Genomic DNA, 19548 nt, shown 5'->3' on the forward strand with positions numbered 1-19548 from the left:
CTGCTATGGCCCAGGAGTGCAGTGGAGGATGGCCCAAGTGCTTGGGCCCTGCACCCGCATGGGAGACCAGGAGAAGCACCTGGCTCCTGGCTTTGGATCAGCACGATGCGCCGGCTGCAGCGGCCATTGGAGGGTGAACCAACGGCAAAAAGGAAGACCTTCCTCTTTGTCTCTCTCTCTCACTATCCACTCTGCCTGTCAAAAAAAAAAAAGCCACTTCTTCCTCTTACCTATTACAAAGCATTTCAGAAAAGTCACGTGCATAAATTTATATGCAGCATCAACTAAAAATACCAAGCCAAGTATAGCAGTAAGTGCAGTACAGAATTCTTTCATAAATAAAGAAGGCACAGGGCTGATGTTTTGTCCCTTTGGTGAATATAGATGTCCTGGTTTAGAGAAGGGAGATGATGGATTTTTTTTTTTTTTTTTTTTTGACAGGCAGAGTGGACAGTGAGAGAGAGAGACAGACAGACAGAAAGGTCTTCCTTTTGCCGTTGGTTTACCCTCCAATGGCCGCTGCGTCCGGCGCTCTGCGGCCAGCACACTGCGCTGATCCAAAGCCAGGAGCCAGGTGCTTCTCCTGGTCTCCCATAGGGTGCAGGGCCCAAGCACTTGCGCCATCCTCCACTGCACTCCCGGGCCATAGCAGAGAGCTGGCCTGGAAGAGGAGCAACCGGGATAGAATCCGCTGCCCCGACCGGGACTAGAACCAGTGTGCCGGCGCCGCAAGGGGGAGGATTAGCCTGTTGAGCCACGGCGCCGGCTTCGAGATGATGGATTTTGAAGATTAATATTCTGAGGTGGTTATAGATTAAGTAAAAATTTTCAGTGTATAGTTAGAAGAAATAATATGCTTGGTGTTAGAAGCAATAATTGAAGCTGTTAAAATGGCCCAGGCTTGGGTCTGGGATTGTTGCACACTACGTTAAGCTGCCACTTGTAATGCTGGCATCCCATAAGAGAACTGGTTCAAATCTCAACTGCACCACTTTTGATCCAGCTCCCTGGTAATACACCTGGAAAAGCAATAGAGGATACCCCAAGTCCTTGGGCCCCTGCACTCACATGGGAGACCTGGGGGAAGCTCTTGGCTCTTGGCTTTGGCTTGGAGCAGCCCCAGCTGTTGCTGCCATTTGGATAGTGAACCAGCTAATGGAAGATATCTCTCTCTCCCTCCCTGTCTCTAACTCTACCTCTAAAGGGGTCAGGGTGGGAGGGCAGCACTGTGGAGTAGTAGGTAAATCTGCTGCCTGCAGTGCCAGCATCCCATATGGGCACTAGTTCAAGTCCCAGCTGGTCCATTTTCCACACTTGATCTTAGCCAAAAGGCCAAGAAGCCCTTGGTCCACTTTCCATCCAGCTCTCTGCTTTGGCCTGGGAAAGCAGTAGAAGGTGGCCCAAGTCCCTGGGCGCCTGCGTCTGCTTGGGAGACCTGGAAGAAGTTCCTGGTTTCGGTCAGCCCAGTTCCAGCTGTGGCGGCTATTTGGGGACAGAACCAGTGGATGGAAGACTTTTACCTCTCTCTCTCTATGCCTTTCCTTTTTTTTTTTTTTTTTTTTTTTTTTTTTTTTTTTTTTTTTGACAGGCAGAGTGGATAGTGAAAGAGAGAGAGAAGAGAGAAAGGACTTCCTTTGCCGTTGGTTCACCCTCCAATGGCCATTGCAGCCGGCGCATGTCGCTGATCCGAAGCCAGGAGCCAGGTGCTTCTCCTGGTCTCCCATGCGGGTGCAGGGCCCAAGCACTTGGGCCATCCTCCACTGCACTCCTGGGCCATAGCAGAGAGCTGGCCTGGAAGAGGGGCAACTGGGATAGAATCCGGCGCCCCAACCGGGACTAGAACCCGGTGTGCCGGCGCCACAAGGCGGAGGATTAGCCTGTTGAGCCACAGCGCCGGCCATAACTTTGCCTTTCAAATAAATAAATCTTTAAGAAAATTATCTGTAGGAAACCAGGGTAACAGTAAGTTTTGAAGAAAATTGTCTGGTAGCAAAAAATGATCCACTGATATAAAAAGTCATAGATCACTTTAAGAGGAAACTAGGTGATGAAAATGGATAGAAATAAAGTAATAAATTAGAAAAGACAGAAGAAGCAAGCAAAGATATTTTTCCTTCCAAGGAAGTAGGGACCAGTTAATGAAAGATAAGAAAAACTGAAGAAAAATATTACATATTTTTATGTAGAAGGCAGAAAGACAGAGATCTCTCATCTGCTGTTTTACTCCCTAATTCCTGCAACAACCAGGATGGTCCAGGCTGAATCTAGGAGTTAGAAACTCAATATGGATCTCCGGTGTGGGTGGCAAGGACCTTCCCAGGGTCCACATTAACAGGAGCTGCAACATAAGCATAATTACAGAGCAAGACACGAATCCAGGCACTCTGATGGATGATGTGGCATCCCAGGTAGCATCTTAATTAGTAAGCCAAACTCCCACCCCTGGAAAGAAATATTAATTCTAAAAAGCAATGTCCATGGCCGGCGCACGGCTCACTAGGCTAATCCTCCGCCTTGCAGCGCCGGCACACCGGGTTCTAGTCCCGGTCGGGGCACCGATCCTGTCCCGGTTGCCCCTCTTCCAGGCCAGCTCTCTGCTGTGGCCAGGGAGTGCAGTGGAGGATGGCCCAAGTGCTTGGGCCCTGCACCCCATGGGAGACCAGGAGAAGCACCTGGCTCCTGCCATTGGAACAGCGCGGTGCGCCGGCCGCAGCGCGCCTACCGCAGCGGCCATTGGAGGGTGAACCAATGGCAAAAAGGAAGACCTTTCTCTCTGTGTCTCTCTCTCACTGTCCACTCTGCCTGTCAAAAAAAAAAAAAAAAGCAATGTCCATAGATTTTCTAAAGTAATAAGATTTTTTTTTAAAAAATGAGTTGAACTCATAGAACTCTTTTATTAAGTGACAAAGAAGAAATATAAAATTTTATTATTTTCTATGGTATCCTAAAATTCTTCAGTATTTTGCCTCAATATAAAAGGTTTGCAATAGAGGATGATCACAATGAGATAGAAAGAATAGATTTTGTAAATTTTGAGCCTTTAATTGAAAGTGATAAATAAGGCCGGCGCTGTGGCTCAACAGGCTAATCCTCCGCCTTGCGGCGCTGGCATACCGGGTTCTAGTCCCGGTCGGGGCACCGGAATCTATCCCAGTTGCCCCTCTTCCAGGCCAGCTTTCTGCTATGGCCAGGGAAGGCAGTGGAGGATGGCCCAAGTGCTTGGGCCCTGCACCCACATGGGAGACCAGGAGAACCACCTGGCTCCTGGCTTCAGATTAGCACGATGCGCTGGCCACAGCGGCCATTGGAGGGTGAACCAATGGCAGAAAGGAAGACCTTTCTCTCTGTCTCTCTCTCTCACTATCTACTCTGCCTGTCAAAAAAAAAAGTGATAAATAAAAGGATAATATTGAGGTAAAAATAATCTGAGATTAAAATGAGGAAAGAGACTCACCATCTCTACTAATGTAGTAACAATTATTAATTGATAGTAATAGTTTATATTTTAATTTTTAATGCTATTCTTTTAAAATTTTATTTTCATTTTACTTGAAAGGCAAAGAAATAGAGGGAGATCTTCAGTCCACTGATTCACTCCCCAAATGCCTGCAACAGCAGGCCTAGAACTCCATCCTGGCCTCCATGTGGATGGCAGGAACCCAATTTCTTTGAGCCGTCATCTGTAATCTTCCAGGCTATACATTAGCAAGAGGCTGCATGGGAAGTGGAGTAGCCTAGACTGAAACCAGACTCTGATGATGGGATGCTGACATTACAAGCAGCAGCTTGAACCACTGTGCCAAACACCACCCGTATTCTTTATTTTATTTGAAAGGCAGAGTTACAGAGAGAGGGAGAGACATACAGAAACAGAGATCTTCCATCCACTGGTTCACTCCACAAATGGCTGTGGTGACCATATTGGACCAGGCTGAAGCCAGGAGCCAGGAGCTACTTCCAAGTCTCCCACATGGGTGCAGAAGCACAAGTTCTCGGGCCATCCTGTTTATTTATTTATTTATTTGAGAGGTGAGGAGGCTCCCTAAATGCTCAGTGATTTGGTCTGGGCTGAAGCTGAAGTTGGGACCTGAGAATTCAATCCTGATCTTCCATATGGGTAGCAGAAACCCAATTACTTGAGCCATCTTTGGTGCCTGCTGGAGTCAGTGTTAGTAGGAAGCTGGAATCAGGAGCTGGAGCCAGGAATTGAACCCAGGCACTGTGATGTGGGACACAGGGAATCTTAACCACGAGGCTAATGCGCTTCCCAGTTTGTGTTTTAACATGATAATGTGTACCATCTCTTTTCATTGGGAAAATGTAGGTGGGGAGAATCATGGTATCTTTTTATTTACAACGCAGTCTATAATTTACAAACCTTAGACCTTTTTCCTGTTTTACAGTCTGTTGCAAGAATTGGCCAAACTGGAACAAAGTCGGTCTTCTCGCAGAGTGGAAATAGTCGAGAGGTAACTCCAATTCTTGTTGCACAAACACAAAGTGCTGGCCCACAAACAAGGTATTTATCATGATGTCATTAGTTAAAATTGCTTAGCATTTCTTGCCATAAAATTTATTCTTCAATTTAGGCAGGTTTTGATGCTCAAGACCTCTAGAATAACCAGAATATATTTTTAACATATAAAATTTGAAATTTCTAACTTCCTGAAAAAAAAAACAGTGTAATTTGAATGAGTTTTATAAATGCAAATAAGACCTAAGTTAGCTAACATAGCTTTTCAGTTTAATTGCCTAATGGATTTGTTAAAACTAGATATTCAAGTACTCCATCATAATAATCTTGTATTACATGATCTTCTCCATAGGTCAAGAGTACATAGATTTTATTCTTCCCTCCCTCAGATGCATGTCTATAAACAGATGATAATCCACTCCTACCAGAAATGATGTTAAATAGGATTTATTTTCCTATTTAAGGACTAAAGAATAAATTGTAGTTAATATTTTAGAAGAAGCATACAGTTTTCTTTCCTTTCTAAAGTAGTGAGCATTTGCCTGGGTCTTAAAACAGAGACACGTGTGCACATTCTGACAGTCTGAAAGTTCCTCAGTGTTCTTAGGATGCCCAGTCATGAGATTGTAGACAGTAATTGCCTGGGGCTCTGTCGTGGGAAGGAACTTGGGGCATCCTTCAGAGACGTATTATATAAGCTACTCCTGGACGATATGTAAACATAATTCATGGAATTATACGTTTTAATTAAAACCAAACAAACTAACTGTAACATGCATCAACTGCTACAACAAACTTGTGTTCTTTGTGTTATTGAATGTATTTCATCTTATTTATGACCTGTATTAGTTTTCTGGATCTGCCATAACAAGGTACCACAATCTAAATGGCTTAAAATAACAGAAATTTATTCTCACAGTTTTAAAATCTTTAAATCCAAAATGAAAGTGTTGACAAGACCATACTGTCTCCAGAGTCTTAGGAGTGGGACTTATTCCTTACTTCGTCAGCTTCTGCTAGCTCCCATCACTCCTTTGTCTACCTGTCTTTACACAGCCATCTTTCCTGTGTGTCTCTCTGTCCACGTCTCCTTTCTGATAAGGACAGTAACCATATTGCATTAGAATCTGTGCTAATGACTTTATCTTGATTACATCCGCAAAGACCCTAATCTATAATGTCAAATCTGCTTTTAATTCCATCAATTTTTTCTTGTTTTTTAGCTCATACATTCTTTTTTCATCTTTACTCTCCTTTGCATACCTGTGCTTTCTTCTACCTTTCTGAGTATGGAATATATTTGTATTCATTCTTTTTTTTTTTTTTTTTTTTTAAGGTTTGTTTATTTATTTGAAAGTCAGAGTTACACAGAGAGAGAAGGAGAGGCAGAGAGAGGGAGGTCTTCCATCTGATGGTTCACTCCCCAATTGGCCGCAATGGCCGCAGCTGAGCCGATCTAAAGCCAGGAACCAGGAGCTTTCCTCCAGGTCTCCCACATGGGTGCAGGGGCCCAAGGACTTGGGCCATCTGCTACTGCTTTCCCAGGCCATAGCAGAGAGCTGGATCAGAAGTGGAGCAACCGGGTCTTGAACTGTCCCCCCTTTTATTATTCATTCTTTTAATATTCTTGTATACCGAGTCTGTTCCTATACCATCTCTATTTCTTTCTGCTTTTTCTCTTCATTCTAGATCATATTTTCCTGCTTGCTTATCTTACCTAGCATTTTTTGATTGGATGCCATTTATTGGAGATTTCGTATTGTTGTGTGCTAGATTTTGTGTGTTCCTTTGGGTATTTTTAAATTTTGTTCCGAGCTGCAGTTAAGCTACTTGAAAATAGTTTGATCCTTTTTAGGCTTGATTTTCAAGTTTTCTTGGGTGGGACCAGGAATACCCTTTAGTCTGAACTAATGTTACCTCATTATTGAGGCAGTACCCTTGAGGACTCTACTCAGTGGTCTCTTTGATATGAAATTCCTTCACACTGACTTAAAAGTGTCAGCCATTCCCAGTTAGGTGCCAAAAGTTGGTTTGCCTGCCCCCTTCCAGTAATTATTTCTGTAATTTCAAGTAGTTTATTCCCTGTGATACTGTAATGCACTTCTAAAAATTACCACCCAGACTTATTATTACAGACTCACGGGTTAAGGTCATAATCCCCAGTAAAAACTGTGTGAACTTTCAGTCACTAGTTGCAGTTTCAGAGTTCCCCACATCTCTGACCTGCTGGCTACAAATTAGGATTCCTCACTGCCTCCTAATGTTTGGTAATTTGCTAGAAAGACTCACAGAGTCCTGGAAAGTGTTATTCTTAAATTTACAGTGTTGCTATAACCAATACAGATCAGGATCAGACAAATGAAAAGACACATGGGAAGAGGTCAGGTCGGGCAGGGAATCCTGAACACAGAGCTTCTTGTGAAATGAGGACACGTCACCTTCCCAGTTCATCGTTGTGTTCACAAACCAGGAATTTCTGTTGACCTTTGCTGTCTAGAGTCTATTGGAATTGAATTATATAGGCACAAGTTTGAGTTCTATTGTGCAGAAATAATCTGCAGTCACCCCGCCCTTTCTTGGAGGTCAGGCAGAAGTCACCTGACTCAAAGTCCAGAGCCCTCTAATCATAGGTTGGTCTTTTCAGCATAGCCAGTCCAATTCTAAAACTATATAGGGATTTTTTGTTCAATAATGAACAAAAAAATGCCAGATTTAATGAAAACTGTAAACCTGCAGATCCAAGAAAGTTCAAAGAATCCAAAAGCCAAGAAACTGGAAGAAATTCAGGCAGAGTCATAGAATCTCATCATTAATAGTACATATTGCTCTCATTTGGGAAGTGTGGCTTACAAACTCCCACCACAGGAACCTGGAACAAAACCAGACAGATCTGTTACTGATACTACTAAATACCTATATTAATCAGCTTTCAACTGAAAACTGTAAGGAAGCCCCCTGCAGATCTCTGAGCTCCCCACCCCCTTTTTTTAAGTATCATTTATTTATTTGAAAGAGTTAAAGGGCGGGGAGAGAAAGAGAGATGCTAATTCATTCCCCTGGCTACAATAACCTGCATTGGGCCAGGCCAAAGCCAGGAGCCAGAAGCTTCATCTGGGTCTCCCATGTGGGTGACAGTGGCCTGAATACTTGACCCATCTTCCACAGACTTTCCCAGGCCATTAGCAGGAGGTGGATCTGAAGTGGAGCAGCTGGGACACAAACTGACACCTCTACTGGGTACTGGTGCTGCAGGCAGAGACTTTACCCTCTGTGCCACAATACCAGCCCTGATTACTGTCTACATTTTTATATTCTCTCCTACAAATTCTAGCTGCTTTGGTTTCTGGGATTTCCAATATTTCTTCTCAACACAAGGAGACCTCTGAGCCTTATTTGCATTGTTTCCTGCTTTGTGGCCTCAAAGTTCTCAGGCATCTTTCACCTGTTGTCTAATGTCCACATATTTTGTTTAGTGTTATAATTATTTAAATTGGGAAAGTAAATCTAGTCTGTAGACTCCATCATGACTGGCAGCAGAAGTCTGTTCTTTGGATTTAGAAAGTTGTTTTTCAGGATAATTACAGTGGCTTAGCACTCCTAGTCACAGGCAGGAAAGTTATAGATTTATGCATTGATCACATTATATGAAGTATAAATATATGTATTTATGCTTTGACTTATACTTTGAGTTTGATGTATTTATATGATATGTATGAATATATGTATACATCAAACTCAGTACCCTGGTTTTTTCTGGTGCCTTAGGCTTCTAGCAGTTTTTTTCTGTCACTTGGGCCTTTGAAGTTAATGGAACCCCAATGAAAATTGTAAATTTAATTGTAAAATTGTAAAATTTAAGTTTGTCTTTCTTAACCTCCTATCCCCAGAACACTCTTACTGTTTTTATCACTACCTCCACAAGATTTGTATTACTCTCATATAATCTTCTTGTTTATTTAAAGCAATCTCATCAGTATTCTCAAGCTTGTCCTCTCTGTAGGCTGCCCCATGCTATGAAATTATTCCTCCCTACTTCTTAGGCAAAACTCTTTTATAACTAGGTAAGCATATTGATAAAACGTAATTTATATATATATATATATATATTTTTTTTTACAGATTTATTTATTTTATTTGAAAGAGTTTACACAGAGAGAAGGAGAGGCAGAGAGAGAAAGAGGTCTTCCATCTGTTAGTTCACTCCCCAGTTGGCCACAGTGGCCAGAGCTGTGCTGATCCGAAGCCAGGAGACAGGAGCTTCTTCCAAGTCTCCCATGTGGATTCAGGGACCCAAGGACTTGGGCCATCTTTTATTACTTTCCCAGACCACAGCAGAGAACTGGGTTGGAAGTGGAGCAGCTGGGACTTGAACTGGCGCTCCTATGGGATGCCGGCACTGTAGGTAGTGTTTTTACCCACCACACCACAGTGCCGGCCCCTATGTACATATATATTTAAATATTTGTTTATGTATTTATTTGAGAGGTAGAGCTACAGACAGAGGGAGAGACAGAAAGTCCTCCCATCTGCTGGTTCACTTTCCAAATGGCCACAATGGCTGGAGCTGGGCCCATCCGAAGCCAGGAGCTTCTTCCAGGTTTCCCATGTGGGTACAGGGGCCCAAACACATGGGCCATCTTCTAAAGCTTTCCCAGGCCACAGCAGAGAGCTAGATCAAAAGTGGAGTGGCCAGGACTAGAACTGGCACCCATAGAGAATACTGGTGTCACAGGTGGAGGGTTAGCCCAGTATGCCACAGCACTAGCCCCTGTAGTATATATTTTTTGAAAGACAGAAATCTTCCATTTGCTGGTTCAAATAATGCCAGGAACCCGGAACTCCATCTGGATTTCCTAAGTGGGTGGCAGTAACCAAAGTACCAAAGTACTGTCACCTGCTGCCTCTCAGGTGCACATTAGTAGGAAGCTGGATCAGAAGCAGAGTATCCAAGACTCAAACTCCATTATGGGATATGGGAATCCCAAGAATATCTTAACCTCTGTACCAAATGCCTACCCCCACTTTTGTGGTATAAATGACAAACGTGAGTAGTTGTTCCTCCCAAAGAAAGGAACTTAAACTTAAAAAAAAAAAAAAGATTTATTTATTTTGAGGTCAGAGTTACACAGAGGAGAGGCAGAGACAGAGAGGTCTTCCATCCTGGTTTACTCCCCAGATGGCTGCAATGGCTGGGACTGCGCTGATCCTAAGCCAGGGGCCAGGGGCTTCTTATGTGTTTCCCACGTGGGTGCAGGGGCCCAAGGACTTAAGCCATCTGCCACTGCTTTCTCGAGCCATAGCAGAGAGCTGGATTGGAAGTGGAGCAGCTGAGACTCGAGCCGGCACCCATATGGGATGCTGGCACTGCAGGAGGTGGTTTTACCTGCTATGCCACAGCGCCAGCCCCAGGACCTTATACTTTTTAAGCCAGATGACCTTTTTTTGGGGGGTGGGGAGCAGGGGAGAACTCTAAATCACAGATTCACTCACCACGTGCCTACAACAGTGAGGACTGGGCCAGGCGAAAGCAGAGAACCAGGAAATCTCAGTCAGGGTCTTCCACTTGGATGCCAGAGACCTAACTGGTTGAACCATCGCCTGCTTCCCAGTGTCCACCTTAGCAGGAAGCTGGAATAGGGAGCCAGAACCCAGGCATTCGGATGTAAGACATGAACATCCTATAACTGGCAACTTAACCACTGGGCTGAACACCTGCTCCTGGCCTCTGTCTCCTAGAGGAATAAGGATAATGCTGGACACGCACAGCATCTGAGTTTCAGAAGTTTCTTCGACCTAGACTCAGAAAACTAGTAAGATTTCCCGTAAATTTCAGATCAAAAGTAGTCCATAAATTTACTCATTCTCCAATCATTTTAGGTTTTAAGTTTGCTTACTTTCTAAGAAAGGAATCCTTATATTTTAGAGTTTTCTATTAAAGTGAAAATGTGTCCAAGTATCAGACTCATTTTGCTGTAAACATATAAATCTTTGATATAGCTATTTGAGTTTATTGAGAAACAACTTCCCATGTTTCATTTTTCTGGTGATATTTGTTTGTTGACAGATACATCAGATTTAGACTTTCATGCCCAAATTTCTTTTCCTTCTCCCCTAACTTGTTATAGATATAAATGAAGGCTAAAGCTAATTGGCTTATAGGTGTGCTTATTCATTGATACCAGATTTTTATGGGGATTGTTTTAAGTTCAAATTAATATTTTTAGGCAGAGTGAAGACTTGTGCTATGCTATAATCTTTATCCTTTAATAGTAGTATGAGTAGGTTTTAAATCCTAAGTTTTCAGAAAAGGACTGACCATACTCATCAACTTTAGAGTACTTAGATGGTGAATGCATGCTTTTAAATAAATCTGCATTGAAGCAACAATTCATGTTCATAAACTGAATAAAACATACTATTTTCTTTTCTTTTTAGTACAACACCTCAGGTATTGAGCCCCACTATTACATCTCCCCCAAACGCACTGCCTCGAAGGAGTTCTCGGCTTTTCACTAGTGACAGCTCTACAACCAAGGTGACTGAAAGACTATTGCGTGTCACAGTTACTGCATGTTTCTCCTGCTAAAATTTCTATTCTCTGATAACACCTTCTCTACTATGTAGACAGGCTGTTTGGAACTTTGAAAAGAATTTTCAATTTGAAGAGCTATATGTAATTTTTGCGAGTTTTCTTGGTCCTTATATAAATTCAAAAACTGACTAAATTATAGCAGTAAATAACAATCTGTCAGCGGTTATCAGGAGGTAGCTGGGGGAGGATGTGACAAAGCATAGCACAAAAGAATTTCTCAATAGTGGTAGAAAGGCCTGTATCCTGATTGTGGTGGTTGATTATACAAATCCATTCATGTGATAAAATTTTACAGAATTACCCCCCCACACACAAGAGTTCGTATAAAAACTGATGAAATCCAAGTAAGTTCTGTAGATTTGTTCATAGTATGAGTATAATGCCAATTCCACTTTTGTGGATGTGATGATCTCCTATGTTTATGTCAGATGTATTCATTGGAGAAAGAGTAAATGGAAATTTCTGGTTTTGTTTCAACTTCTTGTGAGTCTAAAATTTCCAAATCATTTTTAAAGATCAGAGGGCATCATTAGGCCATTGGTAAATTTTCTTGGTTCATTGACAAATAATATGAAAGACCTTTAACACATTGACGTCATCTTTTGTTTCACTCAAGTGCCTGCAACAGTCAGGGCTAGGCCAGCTGAATCCAGGAGCCCAGAACATCATCCAGGTCTCCACGTGGGTGGCAGAACCCCAAGTAACTTGGACCATCATCTGATACGTCCCAGGAACATTAGCAGAAAGCTGGAAGCTGGGTCAGAAATATGGAATAGTGGGGACTTAAACCAGCAAGTAAACCAGTATGGGATGTGGTATCTCAAACAGCAAGCAGCCCAAGCAGCAGCTTAACCTACTGTACCACAATGCCCTCCCTGCATTTTATTTTCCTATTTTTAAATAATGATCATGTGATAGACTTTTAAAAGGGAGCAAAACTTCATCACTATTATAATTTCTGTTGTTGCATTTAAAATTGATTCCTGGGCTGGCATTGTGCTGCAGCAGGTTTAGCCACCACTTGCAGTGCCTAGCATCCCATATCAAGAGTGTAGGTTTGAGTCGCAGCTACCCTACTTCCTATCCAACTTCCTGCTAACATGCCTGGGAAGGCAATGAAAGATGGCTCAAGTACTTGAGCCCCTGCCACCCAGGCAGGAGAGCAGGAAGGAGTTCCTGGCTCCGAGCTTCAGCCTGGCCTAAACCTGGCTGTTGTAGCCATTTGGTGAGTTAAGCAATAAATAAGTCTTTTCAGTCTTTCCTTCTCTGTTGTTCTGCCTTTCAAATAAATTTTAAAAATATTTTTAAATTAATGATTCTGAAGATCTTTTTATTAAAAAAAATTTTCTTAAGCAACCAGACTGAATTTATTCAAAGCAAATAAATTCACAGAGGTGGGTGACCAGCTGCCAGCATGCACATTGATGAAACACAAGGCAGAAGGCTCCGACCTCCAGGGGCTGGGCCTTTTTATGTTTTAGGAGAGCTAGGGATGAGGGTGGGAGGGTTGGGGTAGCAGGCAGAGGTGAATTCCTAGAACTGGGCAGGGCCTTGGGAACCTGAAAAGAATACAGGGTGGGATATGAAGGCAATGGGTGTGAGAGCCAACTGAGATTCCAGGGCAAGGAATAAATTGCAGTGTTTATCTTTTGGGCAGTGAAGGAGAATGGCTAATGCTTATGTCTTTGTCTATCAATCCTGGCTCTGAGTATAGATAAGAAGGGGTGCTGGATTTCTCTGGCTACTTCCTGCTGATATGGGACCTAGATGTGGAGCCAGGACTTGAACAGGGGCCTGTACTCTAGATCAAATTGATTGAAGAGCAGTCTTGTGTTGCGCCTGCGAGATGACTTGAAATATAGCAGGTATTTGTTCCTGCAAGAACTTTTGGAATAAGTTAATTATACATGGTAGAAATAGGAGCACTATGATTATGAGGACAAAAGAGATACTAGAGACACTGCCCACAGCAGAAAAGATGGCCCAAATGAGGCAGAGTTACCTTGTAAATACATCTCGTTAGTGTGTTAATCTGAGAAAGGTGGGTCCTGTGGGAGTAGACTTATAGGAAGTAAAAATGTACCCAAGGGAGTTTGGCAGTGCTGGGGGTAGTCAATATCACTTGGTAGGGCTGGCTCCATTTTGGCTTTAGAGCTGCCTTGTTTTAGATAAACCCAGTCAGCAGGTTGAAAGGAGGGAGTATAGTCGGGAGGCAGAGAGTATTGTTTGGGTAGGTGTGTGTCTGCGTGGTTCCATAAGTGAGAGCTCATTTCAGTGAGAGGGAGAGCAAGAGGAGGAGGAATAGCTTCAGAATTCTGCAGGGGAGGGAAGTTAGGTGAAAGAAGAGGCCTTCCGAAGAAAATTTCATACGGGCTAAGCATTAAGGGCTTCCAGGGAAGAGATTTGACTCTTCACAGTGCTAAAGGGAGGAGTTTTAACCAGTCTAAGTGGAACTGGGTGGAGAGTTTAGTTAGAGCCTGTTTTAGTATTCCATTCATCTGTTCTGCTTTTCCTGAAGCGGGGGGACAATGGGGAATGTGAAAATGCCATGAGACATGAAGAGTAGCAGGTACTATTTAAGTAATTTGAGAGGCAAATTCCAGTCCATTAACTGACTGAATAGAAGCAGGTAATCCAAATCTTGGGATAATACCATTTAACAGTATAGTGAGAACAGTGGAAGCTCTTTTGTTGGTGGTGGGGAAAGCTTCCACCCACCCCGAGAAGGTGTTCCCCTGTCACCAGATTACGTGTTCTAATTGGTGGCATACAGGTGAAGTCAGTGTGCCTGTCCTCTCCCAGGAGTGATCCATGGACCTGGTGAGTGGGGGTTGGGGGTGGCCTGATATTAGAGTTGGGGTTAGCAGTTTGGCAGATGCTGCATGTCTGAGATATGTTATGCAGTTTCTCGTGTGGTGGGAATTAGGTTCATGTGTGATCTCAGGAAGTAAAGAAGAGAGTTTGAGTTTGAGTGATAGAGAGAATGGAGGTTTTTTAGAAAGGTAACTTGGAGAGAAGAGAGTATTAGTTTTTCATCTAAAAACCATCCTGAGTCCTTTCCAGATGCCCCTTGTTGTTGAACTGAGAGATTTCTAAGTCTGAATATACAGGAGCTAGGTTAAAGAGAAAAGATGGGATGTCTCCCCATGAGCCTCTGCTTTAGCTGTCAGATCAGCCTGATTATTGGCTTCGGATAGGTATTGTTTACCTTTCTGATGTCCTTTGCATTGAACAATAATGGCTTTTGTTGGCAGCTGGGCATTATCAAGAAGAGCTTTAATCAGCTTGCCATTTATTATAGGGATCCCTCGGGCTATCAGAAAGCCCCTTCCATGCCACATCTGGGCATTGGAATGGATGATATTGTAGGCATATTGGGAATCTGTGTATGTATTAACTGTCTTTCCTTTGACTAAGGTGAAGGCTCGGGTCATGGCTAATAAGGTAGAGGCCTAGCCTCTGTGACCCTATGCTGGGAAGAGGAGGAGGTGTCATCACCATGCCCCTCGATTCCTGTGTTTGCAGCAGGAAAAGCGGGATTTTTAGCAGTACTACCATCAGGGAACCAATCTGGGCATTTGGGTGTGAGGTGTGAAATGTGAGTTAGGGAAAAATCAAGGAACTCAGGACAGGAATGGGGTTCAGGGGGATCAGAGACAGTGGTGGGGAAGAGAGTAGCTGGGTTGAAAGAAGAGCAGCAATGAAAGGTATCCGTGGGGCCTGCACTGTGGCGTAGAAGGTAAAGCCGCCGCTTATAGTACTGGCATCCCATACGGGTGCCAGTTCAAGTCCTGGCTGCTCCTCTTCTGATCTAGTGCTCTGCTATGGCCCGGGAAAGCAGAAGATGGCCCAAGTCCTTGGGCCCCTGCACCCAAGTGGGAGACCCGGAGGAAGCTCCTGGCTTCGGATCAGCTCAGCTCTGGCCCTTGCGGTCATTTGGGGAGTGAACCAGTGGAATGGAAGACCTCTCTCTCTTTCTGGCTCTACCTCTCTCTGTAACTCTGTCTTTCAAATAAATAATAATTCTTAAAGAAAGAAAGCTATCCGTGGGCTAGAGGAGGGCAGAGTGAAAAACTTGGGCACAAGATGGCAATACAGATTGAAAAGCCTGGAGGCTGATGCAAGCCATGAGAGGACCAGATTGTTAAGGGTTGATAAAGGGATAGCTTCTGGGCCTCAGGTATACCCCTTGGGCATTGGGGCCAGCCTTGATAAACCCCATCTAATCGTTTGGAGAAATAGGCCACAGGTGTAATAGAGTCTCCTGGCCTTTTGGGCCAAGAGTGCTTGCCCCTTGGAGCTATGAATATAGAGGAGGAACGGGTGGGTTAAGTGGGTAGGGAAGGCTCAAGGCAGGTGCTTGTAGAAGAGCTTCCTTTAGGGTTTGGAATGGGGTCTCTAGGGAGGAAGGCTCTTGCAAGGGCTTGCCTAGATTGCCCTTGGTAGCGTCATAGAGCGGTTTGGCAATATGAGAAAAGTTTGAAATCCAGATGTGAAAATATCCCACAAATCCCAAGAAAGAGAAGAGGTCTCGCTTAGTATGTGGGAAAGGAACAGAGCGTATTGCCTGTTTCAGGCTGGAGGAATTGCACGAGTGGCGTCACAAGAAGGTGACAGAAGTGGAAATTAGCTGAGCCTTCTTTGGAGATACCCTATAAACTTTCTCAGCTACAGGTCTCTTGGGAGGGGCTATAGAGGAGAAGATCATCAACATATTGAAGAAGGTGCGGGTGACAGGTTAATAAGGCCAGATCTGCCTGGAGGGCCTGCCCAAAGAGGTGCCCGCAGTTCCAGAAACATTGGGGTAATACGTTCCAAGTGAGCTGTCGAGTTAGATGAGTATCGGGGTCAGACTAGGTAAAGACAAACAGTGATTGGGAAAAGGTGTCAAGAGGAATTATGAAGAAAGCATCCTGGCCAATGCCACATCTCAGTTGGCTAATCCTCCGCCTGCGGCACCGGCACCCCGGGTTCTAGTCCTGATTGAGGCACTGGATTCTGTCCTGGTTGCTCCTCTTCCAGTCCTCTCTGCTGTGGCCCGGGAGTGCAGTGGAGGATGGCCCAAGTCCTTGGGCCCTGCACCCGCATGGGAGACCTGGAGAAGCACCTGGCTCCTGGCTTCGGATCGGCGCAGCGCACCAGCCATAGCAGCCATTTTGGGGGTGAACCAATGGAAGGAAGACCTTTTTCTCTGTCTCTCTCACTGTCTAACTCTACCTGTCAAAAAAAAAAAAAAAAGAAAGAAAGAAAGAAAAGAAAAAGAAAAAGCATCCTTTAGGTCCAGGACAGAAAAGAAAGAAGTCATGGGGGTATTTGGGTGAGAGCGTGTAAGGGTTTGACACCACTGGGTGTATGGGATGGGCAGTGGCATTAATACGTCAGAGGTACTGTACTAAACCATAAGAACCATTGGTTTTTTTAACCGGGGGTATAGTATAGGTGTGTAATGGGGGCAGTGAGTGGGAAGCTCGGAGGAGGCAGTCTGTCATAGATTTTAGACCTCTGTGGCCTTCTGGGCTTAAAGGATATTGGAGAATGCAAGAATCTTTGTTGGATCTTTTAGAGAGAAGTGAATGGGGGTATGGTGGGTGGTGATTAGCAGGTGGGAGGTATCCCACACTACAAGATTAACCAAGGGAAGGGAGGGAGTCTGGGGTGGAGAGTGGAGAGAGGAAGGTCCATAATGTGAAGCATAAAAGTTTGTGTTTTATCCCCTGTGGGAAGGTCCCTTGCCTAAGAGGGGGTGGGGCAGTTAGGAAGGAATGCAGGAGAAAACAAGGGAGGGGTCTTGCTAGGCGGTTCAATTAAGCCTTTCATGCCAGCAACAGAGACAAGGAAGGACCGAGTAGACTGCAACACTCATTTAAAACAGATAAACTAGCCCCAGTGTCCACCAAGAAAGAAACTCGCTTGCCAGACACTGTCCCTATTACCCTTGGGTGTCTGGACTAATCTGCTATGGGGGCTTTGGAACCTGGGCCTCCTCATTCTGTTAAAAGATGTCCTGTGCCAGGGGGGTTTGAGTAGAGGGCTGTTCTAGAAAGGGGAGTTTCCTCCCTGAGGGCAGTCCATCTTCCAGTGACCCCATGGTCCGCACTTGGGACACAGGCATGAGGAGGCCTCAGCTTAGGGCAGTTCCTGGCCTAATGTCCAGTATTGCCACACTTAATATAGTCCCCAGAAGGGCTAGAGCCTTGAACTAAGGTGGGCTTTGAGTTGGAGCAGGCCTTGGCCCAGTGCCCAGCATTGGCGCACCAATATCAGGGCCCCTGAGGGCTTGGGACTAGCTTATGATTGAGTCTGATGGATTACAGAGGCAAGCATCTGGAACTTTAGTCTTCTATCTATTTCCTTCTGTGTCCTGAATTCCTCATCTCTATTGTTAAAAATGCAAAAAGCCACATCTATGAGGCCCCTCTCCGGTGTTTGTGGACCATCTTGTAATTTTTGGAGTTAGTGACAGTTATCTGGAGCTGACTGGGACATAACGTGGGTATTTGAATACAGCCGTCCCTCTGGGGAATTGGAATCAGTGTTAGTATACTCTGTCAATGCCTCTATAAGGCGTGACATAAATAGAGCAAGCAGTGTTTCCCGGGGTTCTCATGACCTCTCTGATCTCATAATTAAGCTGTTTATGGCTGTTCTTATCCATAGCCGCCAGCAGGCATGAGATTATGTGGTCTCGGGCCTACAGCCCCGGGGCCCCAAGTTGGTAAGTCCAGTCCAGGTTAGGGTTGGCTCTGGGGACAGCTCTCGCTGCCTCTGGGGGTCTGTCTGGGGCCTGGCGGTGCATCTCATCTGCAAGCTGCTTGGCTGCAGGCCAGAAACGTTCAAATTCAGCTGGAGTTAGGGTAAAGGACAGAACTAAATACAGATCATCCCAGGTTAAGCTATAGGACTGAGTCGGGTGGAGAAATCCCTTATATTTTGAGGGATTCTCTTGAAGGAAATTAGACAGGTTTAAAGAAAGAAATTAGGCAGCCTGGGTTTAAAATGGAGTCGCTTGGCTAACTGCATATTGTTCTGCTTTTGTACAAAATAGCTGGGCTTGCAAAATGCTTTCATGAGCTAATTGAACTTTAGTTAAACTTGTAACATGTGATGATTGTGTTAATGCTTTTATGAGATAATGGAGCATGTGATAATTATTTTAGGAGCTATGTTAAGTTTTTGGTCATGATGACCCCGTGTTTATGCTTGCTTAAGGTCTTTTGTACCCTCACCCTGGATCTTATGATGGTTTGTCATGCTGCGGTTTATCTTGTGATCCTCTGTGTCATGCTATGGAGATATGCTAATGTTGTGGTTTTTAATCTTAAATACGCTGTGCGGTTGATGATCAGTGCCTCTCTTCTTGCACAGAGATGGCCCATCTGCGCAGATGTAATAAACTTCCTCATGCACTTGCAGCGATTGGATTGGAATCGTGTTTCTGGGGTCGGTAAAAGTGTGAGACACCTGTCGGGGGTCTTACATTCTTGGAGGTCCCACCGAGATTCGAGACCCCAGACCCACGCTCCATTTTCCAATCGGAGGTAAGTTTTTGCTGTTTTAAGTGTTTTTGTGTGTTTTGTTGATTTTGTTATTATTTTATTTTCTTCCCGGGGCGCTTGACGTACCGGAGGTTTATGTTTTACTGAAATTGTGCCTGCAGGACCTGTATCTGTATTGAGCCAGTAGTAGGAAGGACAGACGTGTCAAGACCCCTGGCTCAGGCCCTTGGAGGACGCTCCATTGGCGGTATTCTGGGGGGGGCCTGGCGGGTGGCAGCCGCTTCGCTCCCATTATTAAGCTTACCAGGGGAGCGTGGCGGGTGGCAGCCGCTTCGCTCTCATCGGAAGCTCTGGTTAGGATTCAGTAGGGTTTTTTCCCCGGGGGAAGAGCTGGTGGCAGCAGCCACTCCCGTTTTGGTTTCAGTTTTGTTGCGCGCAGGTCTCGTCTCATTAGGGCGCGCAGGTCTCGTTCCAGTGTTGTGCGCAGTGTCTTTGTAAAGTCTTGTGATTTGTGAGTCTTGTGGTTGTTTTTTGCGTTTTAATATACTTTCCTTATTTGCCTTTCCCCTTCAATATGGGACAGGAATTAACTACATCTTTGAGTCTTACTTTATGAGTCTTAATTGGGAAAACTGCAATGCGAAGTTGTTTATGTTGTTTATCTGTTTTCAGTGTTTGAGTGATTACCCAATTGATTAGAAGTGTACTAATTGTTGGCCAAACTGCTTGACTCTGACAGCTTAAATTCTAAACTGAGTCTTCCAACTTTGGGCTTCCAGTCGGATCCCTGGAACTCTCAAAGGATGAGACTCTAAAATTTGTTAAAGTAACCGCTGCTTGAGTCAATTTAGATTATGTAAAATATATTAAAATGTTATAAATGGTGTCAGACCTATGCTGTCTTTTCAAAGTTGTGCCCATGTTTGCTGTTCAGGAGGAGTTATTCTTATGTTACTTAAAAGCATGGAAATGTAATTTTGACTTTT

At 44.3% G+C, this 19548-nt stretch overlaps 1 protein-coding gene across 2 annotated transcripts in view; it reads left to right on the top strand.

Moving 5' to 3' along the window:
- The window catches only part of CDC27 (cell division cycle 27), a 93755-nt gene that overhangs the window by 41088 nt on the left and 33119 nt on the right, over positions 1 to 19548 (top strand). For both annotated transcript variants that reach the window (XM_062175294.1, XM_062175295.1), the window contains exons 9-10: positions 4404 to 4519; positions 10910 to 11009. In XM_062175294.1, coding sequence (XP_062031278.1) covers positions 4404 to 4519; positions 10910 to 11009 — 216 coding nt within the window. The remainder of the gene's footprint in view (positions 1 to 4403; positions 4520 to 10909; positions 11010 to 19548) is intronic.

Source organism: Lepus europaeus, chromosome 18 (genome assembly GCF_033115175.1).
Source record: "Lepus europaeus isolate LE1 chromosome 18, mLepTim1.pri, whole genome shotgun sequence".
Lineage (NCBI taxonomy): Eukaryota > Metazoa > Chordata > Mammalia > Lagomorpha > Leporidae > Lepus > Lepus europaeus.